Genomic DNA, 18,454 nt, shown 5'->3' on the forward strand with positions numbered 1-18,454 from the left:
CTGCCATTTTATTAGGGGTGTGTAGACTATAGCAATAATATATTCATGATATAGTTGCATTAGGAAAATGTATCAAATACTGACAAGGAAAAAGTGGAACAGCTGTACATAGCAAACAATCATGCTACAGTTTGTTTTGAAAGGTCAAAATACAATGTTTGGTTGTGATATAACATTTTCACTTTTCCTTGCATCAATATTAGTTAAACTTCTTCACAGAGTTTAGGATAAGTTCATAATTTTCATGACTACAAATTTTTTTTTGACAAATTCAGCAATGTGTCTTGGTTTCACATGCAAATGTGAACAGAGCCTCAGAATAACTCAGAATTACTCAGAAGTAATTGTAACGTTTATTATTTAGATGGAAGTGTAATTTTCATATCCCATATGTTGTATTATTAATCTTGGTAAAATAATTACCGTATTTAAATTTGTTAAGTGTTGAAATATATCCAAGACATACCCTAATGGATGTCCAAGCTCCTCATGCTCAAAAATGATGTAAGGATTTTTTGTGAATATGTACAAGACTGTAGTTATAAAACTCCACTGTTGGTCGGCAGAATTTTAGAAGCAAAAGAAATGGCAATAAAACCCCTCAAAAATAATGTTGACACCAGAAGCTATAAATAAGCCAATATTTTACAATTATGTAGTATGATACTGTCAGTTTTATAAAGAAATGCATTCATCAATAACCCTATAGATAATGTAATATATTGTATTTCACTTTAAATGTATATTAACATGGGAACTATTGTCATGAACAATATCCATGCCGCTATGCTATAGCATAAAGCTTAGCATTAATCATATACTTCCAGAATTTGTTTGAAGACTAACATTTGCAAAAATATCAATAAGGACTCTTTATGCTGCTTACAAATGGCCAGTAACTCTGAAGTTCCATATATATATTATTATAGAAGCGTACAACGGACAGATGGTAGCAATACACATGTATGCAGGTTCTAGGCTTCTTAATACAAACACTTTTCAAAAGATTTCCAAAATCATGATGCTTAAAAATGAGGCATCATGTCACTGTAACAATAAAAATCTTATAAAAAGCATGCTGTCTTAATGAAAAGTAGTCATATTGTTAACTGTAGTTAGTGGGAGCTCTTGGTACGCATCGTTGGGTTCATAGATGCGTCTTCAAAATTTTCACCTTGAAAAATGTTTGTGCTTTTTTTCTGAGGAACATTAAATATACGGCAGAGAGGAGGTTAGATCAACCCATATTGAAACGGTGTTCACCTCGGGTAATATGTGATGAAAACTCATATCTATCTTGGCTCTGGTATCCACACATGTTGCACTCAAATGGATCACGAAAACCATGACAGCCCATGTGGATTGTGTACATCACGTGATCCAAGAAGAGAACTCGACAGTGCTCGCACTTGTGGACTTTTATTGACTCTCCGTTACCACTGAGGACTTTGAAAGCATCTTGAGAATTGTCATTGGCAGCTCTATACACATCAAATTGCTTGTTTTCTTTTATAGACATCCCATTTCTAGTATGGGGCGGTATGTGACTGGTCAGATATATAAGTCCTCCCCTTTCCTCATTGTTGCTCTCGGTATCAGTGGAATCTTGACAGCTGTTACTTGGAGAAACTTCTTTCTCTGAAGCAATGGATTTAACTTGGGAGAGTAACAGCAGGTTCTCCACTGCACTTTCATGTGCTGCCTGGTTGGTGTGAGACACAACATCTGCGTGAGGTTTATGTAGGGCATACATTGGGTTAATAACGGGCACCACGTCAGGGCCACCTGGTGGTGTCTGAACCAATGGGCGCAAGGATTCAGCACCTAAATATGTAATTGCATTATTGATGGCCTGATCCATAACGTGTGTCTGCATAATTTCATTCTCCTTCTCAAAATGGCTGTTGGGATCATATGGCAGGTCTGACAGGTGTTTCTCACCTAAAGAAAAGAGCATAGAACTCGTTATGTATATATATTATATTTAATGTGATTTTGCAAAACTTAGGAATACAGCGCCTTCAAGTTTTTTTTCATAATGCTCACAAAATTTCTAATACATAATTGAAGAGCAACTGTACTTGTGTCATGTGGTTTAATATGAGCATGTTATACAGTTAGGGCCAGAAATATTTGGACAGTGACACAAGTTTTGTTATTTTAGCTGTTTACAAAAACATGTTCAGAAATACAATTATATATATAATATGGGCTGAAAGTGCACACTCCCAGCTGCAATATGATAGTTTCCACATCCAAATCGGAGAAAGGGTTTAGGAATCATAGCTCTGTAATGCATAGCGTCCTCTTTTTCAAGGGACCAAAAGTAATTGGACAATGGACTCTAAGGGCTGCAATTAACTCTGAAGGCGTCTCCCTCGTTAACCTGTAATCAATGAAGTAGTTAAAAGGTCAGGGGTGGATTCCAGGTGTGTGGTTTTGCATTTGGAAGCTGTTGCTGTGAGCAGACAACATGCGGTCAAAGGAACTCTCAATTGAGGTGAAGCAGAACATCCTGAGGCTGAAAAAAATAAAAAATCAATCAGAGAGATAGCAGACATGCTTGGAGTAGCAAAATCAACAGTTGGGTACATTCTGAGAAAAAAGGAATTGACTGGTGAGCTTGGGAACTCAAAAAGGCCTGGGCGTCCACGGATGACAACAGTGGTGGATGAACGCCGCATACTTAATTTGGTGAAGAAGAACCCGTTCACAACATCAACTGAAGTCCAGAACACTCTCAGTGAAGTAGGTGTATCTGTCTCTAAGTCAACAGTAAAGAGAAGACTCCATGACAGTAAATACAAAGGGTTCACATCTAGATGCAAACCATTCATCAATACCAAAAATAGACAGGCCAGAGTTAAATTTGCAGAAAAACACCTCAAGAAGCCAGCTCAGTTCTGGAAAAGTATTCTATGGACAGATGAGACAAAGATCAACCTGTACCAGAATGATGGGAAGAAAAAAGTTTGGAGAAGAAAGGGAACGGCACATGATCCAAGGCATACCACATCCTCTGTAAAACATGGTGGAGGCAACGTGATGGCATGGGCATGCATGGCTTTCAATGGCACTGGGTCACTTGTGTTTATTGATGACATAAGAGCAGACAAGAGTAGCCGGATGAATTCTGAAGTGTACCGGGATATACTTTCAGCCCAGATTCAGCCAAATGCTGCAAAGTTGATTGGACGGCGCTTCATAGTACAGATGGACAATGACCCCAAGCATACATCCAAAGCTACCCAGGAGTTCATGAGTGCCAAAAAGTGGAACATTCTGCAATGGCCAAGTCAATCTCCAGATCTAAACCCAATTGAGCATGCATTTCACTTGCTCAAATCCAGACTTAAGACGGAAAGACCCACAAACAAGCAAGACCTGAATGCTGCGGCTGTAAAGGCCTGGCAAAGCATTAAGAAGGAGGAAACCCAGCGTTTGGTGATGTCCATGGGTTCCAGACTTAAGGCAGTGATTGCCTCCAAAGGATTTGCAACAAAATATTGAAAATAAAAATATTTTGTTTGGGTTATGTTTATTTGTCCAATTACTTTTGACCTCCTAAAATGTGGAGTGTTTGTAAAGAAATGTGTACAATTCCTACATTTTCTATCAGATATTTTTGTTCAACCCTTCAAATTAAACGTTACAATCTGCACTTGAATTCTGTTGTAGAGGTTTCATTTCAAATCCAATGTGGTGGCATGCAGAGCCCAACTCGCGAAAATTGTGTCACTGTCCAAATATTTCTGGCCCTAACTGTATATATATATATACATATATATATATATATATATATATACACACACACAGGGTGGTCCAAAAGAAGATGGACAGTATGTGTGATAGGGTTATGAAGGGGGAGATTTATCAAACATGGTGTAAAGTGAAACTGACTCAGTTGCCCTTAGCAACCAATCAGACTCCACTTTTCATTTTTCAAAGAGTCTGTGAAGAATGAGAAGTGGAATCTGATTGGTTGCTAAGGGCAACTGAGTCAGTTTCACTTTACACCATGTTTGATAAATCTCCCCCTTCATAACCCTATTACACATACTGTCTATTACCCACTTTTGGACCACCCTGTATAAATATATACCGTATACACAAAAAACAAATTCTTCATAAGACCTATCATATATCTTTCTTAAATAAATGAAAAAAACAGCATGATGTAGGGGCAAATACCCTGATTCTAGCAATGTATTGCTCACTGTAATATATAAGTTACATCATTAATATAAAACATATATCACTTACTATATTGCTTACTATATCCTCACCCCCACCACTGATTGGCAGCTTTCTAAATATACTTTGCATAGGCAGAAAGATACCAATCATTGGTGGGGATGGGGTTATTCAGAGCCCATGAATATGGAGGACTAAATTGCAACATGTCTACTAGTCATCTTGTGATAATCTTCTGCTCATAAAACAAAGAAGTTATCAAAACTACAGCAAGCAGTTTAGTAAGTGACACATCACTAGAATCAGGGTGTCTGTTTCTACATTATGCTGCTCTTTGTTTAGGTACAAGTTTCCCTTTAATATTGATGACCTATCAGGTTTGATAGGTGGAGGTCCAACTTCCTGAGATCAGCAAAGTGAAGAAGTCATTGCTCAATGTCCTCTGTATTGTTTACACAGGCACAGCAGCTTGTCTCTACAGGTGATTGTGCCTGGTCCTGCTCCTCATCCCTGTGAGCCCCATTGAAGTGAATAGGATAAGCTGTAATGTCAAGTAGAGCTATGCTAGCCGATCCTGATATTATGCTCTCCAATATCAGAGGCTCCAAACAAAGAGAGGCCATTAATGTTTAACTCAAGCATCACCTCTTTGACCATAAATAGTTCAAAAAACAAAAAACTTAATCTGGAATGACACATTCTGATATTGATTCAGGTTGAGTGGCCGATTTCCAAGCTGTTTTTCTAAGTCAAAGCCAGAAGTGGATTGAAAAGGAATGGGAAATACAATGAGGGAGTTATACTTTTCTTTCAGCTGGATTCTCTTCTGGCTCTAAAAATAGCAATAAAAGCCATGCCTCAAACAGTATCAATACCAGCAGGTCTGTGTCCATGTTTAGCCATTCTTTACACTTCTCCCCCATTCAAGATTCTGCTACAAATACAAAAAGAGTGCACCAAAAGCTGCACCCACAACAGTCCTCTGTCCAGTTGCGTTACTATGTGACTAATACTGTTATAGTAGTAACATCTTTTTAAAACAACATACAATATCGTTTTTCCAGTTTGCTTTAAGGCAATGTGTTAGAAGGGAGAATATGACACATTTAAGTGTTTAAATTCATTGCACTTCATTACTTGTGTAGCTTCCTAAACTGTGCTTGTTCGGCAGAGGGGCTGTACTACACATAACCAGACCAGTAAAATTAGACAAGACAGGAAACACTTGGGCTCGTGTGTTCTGGAAAATACTGGGCTGGTTATGTGGTTACTAAGGCTGAGTGTAAACCGCTAACTGAGCACAGCTAGAAAGGCTAGGGAGTTGCTTTACGTATATCTAGGTATAATCTTTACATCTCTGCTCTTGGATCTTTTTTCTTTCAAAAGTTCACGCATGTGACAAAAGATATTTTCGAGAAAGTTTCCTTTGTTTTTAGGCTTTGTGTTCATTCTACTTCAAAACTATTATATCATGTAAACCTACAAGCAGCAATTATTAGAATTATATGTTGACATGGAGCTTCATATAAGGGTAAGTTCACACAAGTGTTTAGAGTTTCATCCAGAACGTGGGGTGACTTTTCTCAATTATCATCAATATAAAATCCGTTTTTTTACAGTGGCAGCGATTAATCATTTACAGGAACATTTACAATTTCCCATGTTACAGACTTGTAACGTATCCGTGAAAATCCGCTGTTATACTGTAGTCCATATGGCAGATATTTCATACACCCATAGACTTGAAAGGGTGAGCCTCATCTGACTACAGATGACACTAGTGCATGCTGCGATGAATTTTTTTCACACACAGATTTGGTCAATGAAAAAAAAAAACTCATTGCTCTGAGTGTTTTTTTTTCACGGACAGCAAAAATACAGTCTTGTAAACAAGCTTTTTTGAAAAGAGCCGAACAGACCGAATCTTGTTCTGTAGGTTAGGAAGGCTTTACAATGGCTATGCACAGGGCATGAGGCTGCGTTTGTTCATACGTTGCAGCTGCAACTTTTTTTTTTGCCAGTGATAAAATCACAGTAGTTATGCCTTCATGTTAGAAAATCAGTGAAAAAAACCCATATGTGAATGCAGAATTAGGCTACTTATACATGACACGTGTCAATTTTTGTATCTATTTAAAGGGCTGGTTTTGTCTTAAAAATTCTCAGGCAAAATGCAGACCTAAAAATTGCAGTAAAAATGGCCTAAGGGTATGTGTCCACGTTCAGGCTTGCTTCAGGATTTGGTCAGGATTTTATGCAGGTAAAATCCTGACCAAATCTGCACCTGAGGTCACTGGCAGGTCACCTGCGGTGTTCTTGCGTGTTTTGCTCATTGTAAACAGACATGCTTCGTTCTGAAAAGACGCGCCGCATGTGCATTTTCTCGGCTATGCCGCATGCGTTTTTTTACTGCATAGTGGAGACGGGATTTCATTAAATCCCCTCCACTATGCTGTAACATCTGGACACTGCGTTTTTGACGCTGCGGCTCAACGCAGCGTCAAAAACACAGCGTTTCCTGAACGTGGAAACAAACCCTAACTCCTAGGTTAGGCTGGGTATTAGGGCAGTCCCACACGTCCAGATAATTCCGGTACCGGAAAAATTCGGTACCGGAATTATCCGTGTCCGTGTGCCCCTCCGTTTCTGTGGCACATCAGTGTGGCACACGTGCGGCACACGTGTGCCACCCGTGTGCCCACTGGGTACCACACGGAGCGTGCAGGAGCCCCTCTGCCCCCCCCCGCTGTTCTGAAAATACTCACCGAGCTCCCTCGTTGGCTGTCGCTGCTTCCTGTCCTGGCCGCACCTTCTACTGTATGCGGTCACGTGGGGCCACCGATTACAGTCATGAATATGCGGCTCCACCTCCCATAGGGGTGGAGCCGCATATTCATGACTGTAAATGAGCGGCCCCACGTGACCGCATACAGTAGAAGGTGTATAAGCCGAATCTTTCAGCACATTTTTTGTGCTGAAAATGCCCTCTTGGCTTATACAGGAGTCATTGTCCCAGATGACGGCGGGGGAGGGGGAGCAGCTGAGCAGGGGGTGACAAGAAGCAGAAGACGGCTGCTGCGGCTACAGCCTGTGCCCTCTGCTAAAAAGAAATAACTATTCACTGCGCTGGCAATGAACATTCATTTCTCTTATAGCGCGCACCTATAGGTGTGGAGAGAGGTGACTGTCCATTACCTTAATGAGCAGTGACATGTGATCGCTCGGACGCAGGAGCTGCTGGCACCGGAAACAGATGCTGCCAGGGCATGCAGGGAAGGTAAGTAGGTTGTAGGAGCCATGCATACAAGGATGGGAATAAGGAGCCATGCATACAAGGATGGGGATGAAAAGCCATGCATACAAGGATGGGGATGAAGAGCCATGCATACAAGGATGGGGATGAAGAGGCATGCATACAAGGATGGGGATGAGGAACCATGCATACAAGGATGAGGATAAGGAGCCATACATACCAGGATAGAGGATGCATACATGGCTTATACTTCAGTCAATAATTTTCCCAGTTTTTCGAGGCAAAATTAGGTGCCTCGGCATATACTCGGGTTGGCTATACACGAGTATATACGGTAATTGGTTTCATTTTAGGGTACATACTACATTTGAATCAATGAATCAATTTTTGTATGAGTGACGTGGAGACCAAAATATCATTTTTTTTTATCTGAGAAAAACTGATGAAACTTTGATGGTGAAAACTGACACACTGAGCAGACTCTGATGGCACTGTTCAAAAACACTGATGAAACTCGGGACGTTTTTAGCGTACAAGAAAAATTATTGACGTCTGAAGCCATAAGGTTGTGGTCACAGGACTGCGCTTTTGCATCACGTTGAAAGTTGCAGATTTTTTCAAGATTAGAAAGAACAGCACATTTAGCACAGGATGCAACAGGACTGCTCACAGCACAGGATCTGATCTTGTCTTTTACATTGAAAATACTAGTCTGACTTTAATTTTGTCTTTGAACAAGAAGTTAAAGTAATATATTTTTGTTATATGTCGCAAATATAAAACTTAGCTATGATCTTGTTAAAATAAAGCTTACATAGAAGTTGCTTTTTTATCTCATCTACGTTCTGCATGCAAAAACTGCACTTTGAAAGGAAGGTGTCAGTTGACAGAATACAGAAAAGTGGAGCAAGCAAACATTAGCGGAGACTATGGTCAGAATTTGTAGTTGTGATGTCACTGGAGCCATGTCAAGGAGGGCCAGGGCCATTAGAAGCAGCATGGCAAGGGGTAACTGCAGCTGATTTTGTTATTTTTCCCCCCTTTAGCCATGCCATTTTCCTAATGAGATCTGAAGTGGTATGTACCATGGTGGATTTTGCGGCAACACTTCCAGTGTAAAAAAATCACTGTCATTTAAATAGCCTAAAAACAAGACAAAGTCTTTTGAAATGCCATCCTCTGTTCTTCTGTGCATGTCAGGCATTAATGTGAGACTTGATCAAACAATCTATAGATCTATCAGATCACCTTAATGTAGACAAGAACCAGAGAGGATTGACAATCTGTCCACTTGTTTTTTTTCATCTATTTATTTAAGTGACTAAAAAATTATAAACATGTAAAGAAAACTGTTTGTGTTGCTATCTTCTGAGATCTGTAATCTTTCTATTTTTCTATTGCAGGACTTGTTTTTTTCTGTTACAAGCTAACATTTCTATTCACACAATTTTGGGGTACATTACATATCACGTTATGATTACTTTTTGTTGCATTCTGTTAAGGAGGTGTAACAACTAAAAAAACCAGCATTTGTTTTGATTTGTTTTTCCTTATTTTTAAAGTGTTTACTGTATGTGTAAATTACTTAGATCTTTTAATGGATCAAACTTGTATGAGTGCGGCATTTTAAAATGTCTATTTTTAATCTTGGAAAACAGACACGATTCAAGCTTTTATGCATATGTATATTTTGTTTGTACATTTTTAAAACCTTTTTTTGAATCTTAAACTTTTTTTTAGTACTTTGAAGGAACGTGAACCTACAATCATTTCATTGCTTGATCCATCTGTATTGTGGTAGCTAGGCAAAATGACATTCTCCTATGAAGCCTCACCACAATCAGTGCTAAGATGGCAGCCATGGTGTGGTGGGGAGTCGAAAGTAGCCAGAAATAGCTTATTTTAAAATTGCTATTCATTGTATATTCATACTGTTATTATGCTTCAAATATCATGTGCAAGGTTGCTGACAAAGTTTAGTGATTTAATATAGAAAGAAAAGATAAACCTAAAAAAATAACAGATTAAAGGGTCATGCCAAAAACACCTTGAACATTTTTGATAATTTAATCAATTTTTTAATATTTAAAAAAAAAAAGGTTTTAACTTCTGATTCATTTTCATCTAAACTAACAAATCAAATAATTAGGTGTGTGGTTTGGGTATTACATTAAAACAAATGGAGGCTACGAACTCTTACCAACAAATTTCTGAGGCATACAGCTCTTACGTTTGGCAACATTACTTGCAAGTCTGTCCAAAACAAGAGATCTTTCAGACCCAAGCTTAGATAGGTCTTCTGCCAGTTCAGCATGATTGCTCTCTTCTTTTATTGCTACAATAAAAGGAAATACAGGATGTCAAAAAATATAACTCTTAAAGTGGTTTTCCTTTTTGAACTTTTTTTTTTTCTTTACCAATGTGTCGTGGCCAACTTAAACATAATCAAATCAACGGTTACGTATTCTCTCCAGGTTCACTCCATTGCCACTGTGATTGTGTGCAGGCTGCAGAGGTGACATGAAATCAATAGTGCTGCAGCCAATGCCTGGGCTCTGTCGATGCAGATCGCATGAACCGCTGAGTCCAGTGAATGGCTGTAGTGTTGAAACATAATGTTACCACTGCAGCCTGTACACAATCACTAGAATAGAACGGAGTCCAGTCCTAGACACAGAGAGAGTAAGTAACAGATGATTTGAATCCATTTAGAATGGCAGTGACAGTTTAGTGATAAAGAGTTGAAAGGGGAAAACCACTTTAAGTAAAGCACAAGTCAGTGACATGAAATATTTAAGGAGCTGCAAATAAACGATCGAGATGGGTGAGAATTATTAATCTGGGATACTTCATCATTGTGGATGTTAAGGGTTGCAACTAGGATCAGAAATTTCCCATTAAAAATACTGATTGGAGATCACAAAAGCAAAAATAGAGGCACAACAGGTAAACTTTACTGTGTGTTTGTTATAAACAGACGTTAGGATAAAATGTCATAGTGTTTTCATCTACTCATGCAAACCGTAGAGAGAGTAACACTAAAACAAAGAAAGCCTACTTGACAAAGTACAGATTCTGATACTTTTAGACATGCATCTGCCAAGTTTCAGTGGTATTCATCAGTTCTACATAGAGAATGGAAAAGAAACTGTTTCATGAGATCACACACTCTTATATTCATCCTGAGGAAATGTAACTTGCGGAAATGTATTTATTTGAATATATCAGCCTTTGCAGATAGTAGCAGAAGTATAAATTCTAGGACACTGCTACTAAAAGCTGCCTACAAATGGTGATATCTAATACACGTAAATATTCCAATTCTATGTTGCAGGATACTGCTATGTTTGGTGACAACACATGAGCTGGATTATACGCATGGCATAGAGGCATTGGGATTCAAGAAAACCTGAAAAGAAAGCAGCCAAAGCAGAGGTAGCAGAGATCTTGCACGGATTAGTTATTCCCCCAGAGATCACCCTAAATTGAATACAATACAGTGGAAGATGTAATGCTATTGCATAATGTCTAAAGGTAAACCAAAAGGACAATATTTTGACATATGTTGGGGTCATTAGACCCTTTGGACATATTTAGAATAGATGATGCATTTCTAGACTGATACCCTGAACGTGCAGAAACACAAGGTGTGAACATAGTCTCGCAGTTTTACAGTTGTGACATATTGATTGTTTCATTTACAACATTATTGATGAAATGTCAATGCATCGCTTTTATTCCCTGAGATCATACTTGGTGTTATTTCTAGTCTATCCGTAATGACACAGTTTGCAAAGTAAATTACCTGAGTAAATGTTATTCTGCAGGCCCATGCTTTGCAAATAGTTATGGCATCTCTCTTTATGTTCTTCCAAAGAGCTGCGCTGTTTGTAACTGCGGCCACAATAGCCACATTTATGTGGTTTACCCACTGCAAATAAATAATAAGTAAAATACTGCGTTCAGTGCTGTTATATACCACATAACCCATGTAAAAACAGAAAATATGGATACTTACTTATGCGAGGAACACTCACATGATCAAAAATTAAATACCATAATACTTTTCTGATTAAAAAAAGATAAATAAAAATATTTTAGGCTAGAATTATTTTTTATTTTAAGCAGACCGTTAATATTCCTGAAGATATTTCTCCAAGGTCTTCTGAATGTTTTGAATGTCTCGTACACTTCAGATCTGGATAATGCTTTATTCAAAGAGTTTAACTTTACTGAATTAATTATGTTGAAAGCCATAACTGTTCATATAGGATGACTCTTGTTCCTCTTTTCATGTTCATCATGTTACAGTAGTCTCTTTGGGGCTGATGACTTCTTTTGCATTTAGCAGGGTATATTACTAAAATAAGACTTCATGCAGCTTTTCCTTTCCATATCTATTAAGTCTCTACCCAAACAATACAACTTTTCTTGTACAGATGAATTGTCCTTTTAAAAATGAGTGGATCAAGCAAAAGTCTAATTCACCTGTTTGCCTGATTTTCCCACGAAATTTAATTCACTAACAATTCTCTGCAAATGTAATATTCTTTATTATGTGCTAGGGTCTCTGTCCAGACCCCAAAGCATATCAAACGCAATGTGTGAAAAATAAGAAAAATCCTTATACTCCCCTTACCACTCACCACTCCTGCAGCTTCCGCTGCTCACGATCACCAGTTTGGTATTGCCACATCTTCAGATTGCCGCCACTGCTCTACATATATGTGAGCAATGTAATGGTGCATGCCTTAACATAATGATGATGTAACATTTCGCATGCTCCAGAAGTCTAAGCCCAGCGTGAGAGGCCCAGGGATTTCAGCATGAATGATGGCAATCTGAAGATGCTGCAAGGAGCGGATGGATGACACTGAAGGGTCGAAGAGGTGAACAGTTAAGGTGAGAACAAGGATTTTATTTTTTAACATTCTGATGACCGTTTACAGTTTGGTAAAATAGCAACCAACAGTCGCCATTTTGTTGAATTAGCACAGAAGCAAATTACAAAAAAATACACAGTTTGGAGAGCGTGGATTTTTGTAAAATTCAAGTAGCATTCTAGCCCACTCAAAGTTTATTGCTCATCTCTACTTCCTTTCCTTTTAATATGAACAGTAAGAGCAGCCATTTGTACTTTGGAGGTGTTCTTCCTACTATATTTATGGACAAAATACTGCAACCATACTAAGTTAATCATTTAATTTTTGTGGAACGGAGTCCTCTGCTTTTCGGCAATTGACCTTCATATAACTATACAAATGCTGTTACCTGCTGTCTCATCCCTCCTTTAACTATCGGGCTCACTTACCAGAATGCGTCCTGAGATGACCAGTGAGTGCATCTCTGCGTCTGCATGCATAGTTACACAAGTGACACTTAAAGGGCTTTTCACCAGAGTGTAATTTGATGTGGCGGAGGAGATTGCCTTTCTGGGTAAATGAGGCACCACATTGGTTGCACTGAAAAGGCCGTTCTCCTGGGATAAGAAAAACAATTAAAAAAAAAAATTATATACAGGACAATTAGCTATAATAGTGTAAAATAATAAAGATCTACAATATATGGCACAATTGATCTATCTATCATCTACTTATTATCTATAGTTATCATGTACTGTATGTACTTATGTGAGAACAAAAATGTTACACAGTTACAAGAGGAAAATTTCAACAAGAAAGTTGTTTTCTCACTAGCACTGTATGACTTCCGTCGTCTGCAGGTTTGATAGAACATGAGGCTTTTAGACTAGACCTGCCAGTTCCTTAACGCTTCACTGGCTGGGTCAATTTGATCTGAAAATCTAATTTTTTTTTCTAAATCAGAATGGCACATCACAATGCAAATTCAACCTCATTTAAATAAAGTGACTGCAACATTTTTGTGTTGAAGAGCCACTCTTCCTGATCAGCAGTTTTGGAATAAACCAATATCCAATTTTGTATGTTGTGGCATTTGGTGTTTTTTTTTTTTTTAATGTAGCTTTTTTTTTTTTCAAAGGGTCTTTAAAATATGCTACTGAAGCAGCAAAAATAAAAAGGGAACTCATTAAAAATGCATTTCAGGATCACAAGTTCATTTCAGCGTTACATTCTTATATTTAAATGAAAGGCACTTCATTATAGCAGTTATAATAACTTCTTTTCATTTACATTTTCCCATGTATTTTCCCTTTCAATTTCTTCTCCATTACCTGTCTGTCCCTTAAGCGGCCAAATCAGGGAGGAGATTGAGAGGGTGAAATAAAAATGAACAGGCAACACTGCGCTGAGGGACATTATCCATTATCCTTGCAGGATATTATCATGGGGTTTTGAATTAATAGTCTCAAGAGCTCACAAAACTCATAGCCCATGACTGTATGTTTAGAAAAGTAAAAGCCTTCCCAAGGAGTATCAGCAGTGAATTAGCACTACTACAGTCTTCCTCTTACAAGTTTCATCAGTTAGAGCTACACATTCTATACCTACAGTATTCTGGAATTGCATGTATTCTACGGGCAAAAAGTTTTTAATGTGCCACCTTCCAAAAAAAGGTTTGAAGTCACTCTATTATGTAATTCGTTTAATTTTTCTTTCGAGTTAATGATCATGGTACAATAATTGATGTGGAAATAGATAGCATGGAAAAATAAGAAGCGCTTCCAAACTTCTAGAACTGTCATTGAAGTGTGTGTGTCTAGGAGGATTTATATGTTCTTGGTGCTTACAGGGTCCAAATATGTGCTGAGAGGGGGGTGGCTTTATTACTGAAATAGTCCTGTCACCCAGCTCCCTTGGCAAGCAGCACTGATCACATGCTGTCAAAGCAAAAGTAAAGTTTCCGGTACTCGATGATAACTGAGATAGGGAAATCGTTTTTAGTTCAGTTCTAAAAGTAAATTTTATATATTTTTATTTTAGACTAAGCTACACAGATTTTTCAAATTAAGACAATCCCTTTTGGATGCATAATATAACTCGATAAACTACAGTGTTCAAAAAAATAAAGGGAACACTGAAATCCCACATCCTAGATATCACTGAATGAAATATTCCAGTTGTAAATCTTTATTCATTACATAGTGGAATGTGTTGGAACAATAAAATCTAAAAATGCTCAATCTAAATGACAACTAATATCCCATGGATTTCTGGAGTTGGAATGATGCTCAAAATCAAAGTGGAAAATGAAGTTACAGGCTGATCCAACTTCAGTGGAAATACCTCAAGACAAGGAAATATTGCTCAGCAGTGTGTGTGGCCTCCATGTGCCTGTATGACCTTCCTGCAACGCCTGGGCATGCTCCTGATGAGGCGGCGGATGGTCTCCTGAGGGATCTCCTCCCAGACCTGGACTGAAGCATCGAACTCCTCAACAGTCTGTGGTGCATCGTGACGTTGTTGGATGGTGCGAGACAGGATGTCCCAGATGTGTTCAAACAGAGTCAGGTCTGGGGAATGGGCGGGCCAGTCCATAGCTTCAATGCCTTCATCACACTCCAGCCACATGAGGTCTGGCATTGTCATGCATTAGGAGGAACCCAGGGCCAACCGCACCAGCATATGGTTCCACAAGATGTCTGGGTCTGAGGATCTCCACTGGGTCTGAGAAATGCCTCCCCACACCATTACTGACCCACTGCCAAACCGGTCATGCTGAAGGATGTTGCAGGCAGCAGATCGCTCTCCACAACATCTACAGACTCTGTCACATGTGCTCAGTGTGAACCTGCTTTCATTTGTGAAGAGCACAGGGCGCCAGTGGCGAATTTGCCAGTCCTGGTGTTCTGTGGCAAGTGCCAAGAGTCCTGCATGTTGTTGGGCTGTGAGCACAACCCCCATCTGTGAACGTCGGGCACCCAGACTATCCTCATGGAGTCGGTTTCTAACCGTTTGTGCAGACACATGCACATTTGTGGCCTGCTGGAGGTCATTTTGCAGGCTCTGGCAGTGCTCCTCCTGTTCCTCCTTGCACAAAGGCTGAGGTAGCGGTCCTGCTGCTGGGTTGTTGCCCTCCTACGGCCCCCTCCACATCTCCTGGTGTACTGGCCTGTCTCCTTGTAGCACATCCAGCCTCTGGACACTATGCTGACAGACACAGCAAACCTTGCCACAGCTCGCACTGATGTGACATCCTGGATGAGCTCTACTGTGTGTGGGTTGTACAGTATGTCTCATGCTACCACGAGTGTGAAAGCACAACCAACATTCAAAAGTGACCAAAACATCAGCCAGGAAGCATTGGCACTGAGATGTGGTCTGTGGTCTCCACCCGCAGAACCACTCCTTTATTGAGTGTGTCTTAATAATTGCCAATAATTTCCATCTGTTGTCTATTCCATTTGCACAACAGCATGTGAAATTGATTGTCAAACAGTGTTGCTTCCTAAGTGGACAGTTTGATTTCACAGAAGTTTGATTTACTTGGGAGTTATATTCTGTTGTTTAAGTGTTCCCTTTATTTTTTGAGCAGTGTATATTGTACCAAGCTTTTTCCATATAAAATCTCTGGAAATTACAAAAAAATTGCAGAAAATCAGCTGATTAGCCACTTCAGGAACTAGTTTTAGCAGGAACAGTTGGTGACTTACCCCCTTGATGACCAGAGGTATTTTTGGTTTTGCATTTTCATTTTTTGCTCTTCTCTCCTTGGTCAAAATGGCCATGTGAGGGCTTATTTTTTGCGGGTACTTTTGAATGACACCATTGGTTTACCATGCTGTGAACTAGAAAATGGGAAAAAAATTCCAAGTGCGGCAAAATAGGAAAAAAAGTGCAATCCCACACTTGTTTTTTGCTTGACTTTTTTTTACTAGGTTCGCTAAATGCTAACACTGACCTGCCGATATGATTCTCCAGATCATTATGAGTTTATAGACACCAAACATGTCTAGGTTCTTTTTTATCTAAGTGGTGAAAAAAAAATCTAAACTTTATTCTAAAAAAATTTGCACCATTTTCCAGTACATGTAGCGTCTCCAATTTTCGTTATCTCGGGTTGGGTGAGGGCTTATTTTTTGCCTGCCGAGCTGATGATTTTAACGATACCATTTTGATGGAGATCCGATCTTTTGAGTACCCGTTATTGCATTTTAATGCAATGTCGCGGCAACCAAAAAAAGGTAATTCTGGCATGTTGACTTTTTTTCTTGCTTAGCAATTCTGAACACACTGCTACCAAATATGTGTATGTTTGATTTTTTTTATTGTTTTATTTTGAATAACGTGAAAGGGGGGTGATTTGAACTTTTATATATTTTTTATATTTTTAATTTTTTTTTTAACTTTTGGCATGCTTCAATAGTCTCCATGGGAGACTAGAAGCTCCCACAACCTGATCGGATGTGCTACATAGAGGCAATGATCAGATCGCCTCTATGTAGTAAAATTACTCACTTGGTATTAGCGCCGGCCACAGGCGGCGCTCACAGCAAGCCTGCAGTGACAACCATAGAGGTCTCCAGGAGACCTCTGGTTGTCATGCCAACGAACCGGTGACCTGGGATAACGTGACGGGGTCACCGGTGGGCGGATTTACGGTTCGATGACCGGAAGCGCGAGTTACATATTCCGCTGTCAGCATTTGACAGCGGCATTTAATAGTCGTGGGTGGATCGAGATTCCATTTGCGGCTGTTCTGGGCACATGTCAGCTGTTCAAAACAGATGAAATGTATCGGGACAGATGTGAGCCCATGTCATAAGGAGGGAATCTGACATCGGCGTAAATGTATGCCCAATGTCGGAAATGGGTTAAAGAAAAAGTCTTAGACTAAGTTTACACTAGGCATTTTTGCTGAATTTTTTTTTTTGCACTCTTACAGAAAAGAAGCAGCATCAAAAATTTCACGTTTGGGTGCGTTTGTGGTGCGGTTTTTGGTGCATTTTTCAGGATCCCAAAATTCAGCTTTGCTTCCACTACAGAACCATGAACACAGGTCACCAAAACAAGACATATGTTCTGAGGGAGGTGAATTGATATGGAATAATTTACCCAAGACACTGGCAGTGCATTGAGTTTATAGGACACTAGTTAACTTTCGCACTTTGGACTGCCATTGATTTGCTCACGTATTGTGCAATCTCACACCTCGGTCAGCCACAGGCATTGTTCAATCTCACACTGTAAACTGTACTAATCCAAATGGCCATCATAGGTGACCTAAACAAGATGGTAAACCTGGAAAAATCCCCCAAATAAATGGATTTCATATATTGTCGTTCTTCCTTTTTTTTATCACCCTTTCATTGCAATGAGTGAAAAACACTGAAAGAAGTAACATGCTCTATGTCCAAAAAACCATGCAAAGCACAAAATACCGTCAACAAAAAATCAATGTGTGGGCATGAGATTTCTGAAGTCTCATAGGTTTTGCTGGTACTGAAAAATGCAGCTGAAAATCAGCATAAAAAAGTATAAAAAACACGCAGCAAAAAGCCTAGAGTGAACTTAGCCTTAGATAAGTTTTTGTTAATTCATTCTGAATGTCACCTTCGATCAGAAAGGAAATTTTAACTTTGATTTCCACTGGATAAAATGGAGAACACTTAGGCCCAATTCATCATTTGCAAAATTTTTTGGTCTTTCTTTTTTGTCTTCAGGTATTCGTTGTCATTTTTTCACTAAATTATTCAAAATTGTGCACACAGATCATGAATATTGCACCAACAAAAAAATGTATTTTTCCTATCTTTAACTGTTTTTGCGACTTTTTAGAGAAGTCACATATTTTGCAAAATTACAAATTTTAGTATGTATTTCAGTGGTCCTTTGTGGTCTTAAAAATGTGAAAATTAGACACTTTTCCCACCGATATTGCCTGACATCAGCAAAAAATAACAGTGAGTATGAAAATAACATAAAAATTAAGCTCCATCTATAATAAGATACTAATTTTTTTTAATAAATATCTAAACAAGAAAAAATGTGCCTGGTCAGGAATGGGTTTAAATGGTCTGGTCCTGAACTAGTTAATGAATCTGCTATAAAAGGGTACTGTCTACGCCACACCAAAATAGAGTTGAGG

The 18,454-nt window shown here is 38.9% G+C and overlaps 1 protein-coding gene across 5 annotated transcripts in view; it reads right to left on the minus strand.

Moving 5' to 3' along the window:
* Positions 1-341: 341 nt before the first annotated feature.
* Positions 342-18,454, minus strand: part of IKZF1 (IKAROS family zinc finger 1) — a 185,296-nt gene continuing 167,183 nt past the window's right edge. For all 5 annotated transcript variants that reach the window (XM_069730348.1, XM_069730352.1, XM_069730350.1 and 2 more), the window contains 4 exons: positions 12,759-12,926; positions 11,253-11,378; positions 9,648-9,782; positions 342-1,941 (listed from right to left, as the gene is read on the minus strand). In XM_069730348.1, coding sequence (XP_069586449.1) covers positions 1,238-1,941; positions 9,648-9,782; positions 11,253-11,378; positions 12,759-12,926 — 1,133 coding nt within the window. In that variant the 3' untranslated portion in view covers positions 342-1,237. The remainder of the gene's footprint in view (positions 1,942-9,647; positions 9,783-11,252; positions 11,379-12,758; positions 12,927-18,454) is intronic.

Source organism: Ranitomeya imitator, chromosome 6, assembly GCF_032444005.1.
Source record: "Ranitomeya imitator isolate aRanImi1 chromosome 6, aRanImi1.pri, whole genome shotgun sequence".
NCBI lineage: Eukaryota > Metazoa > Chordata > Amphibia > Anura > Dendrobatidae > Ranitomeya > Ranitomeya imitator.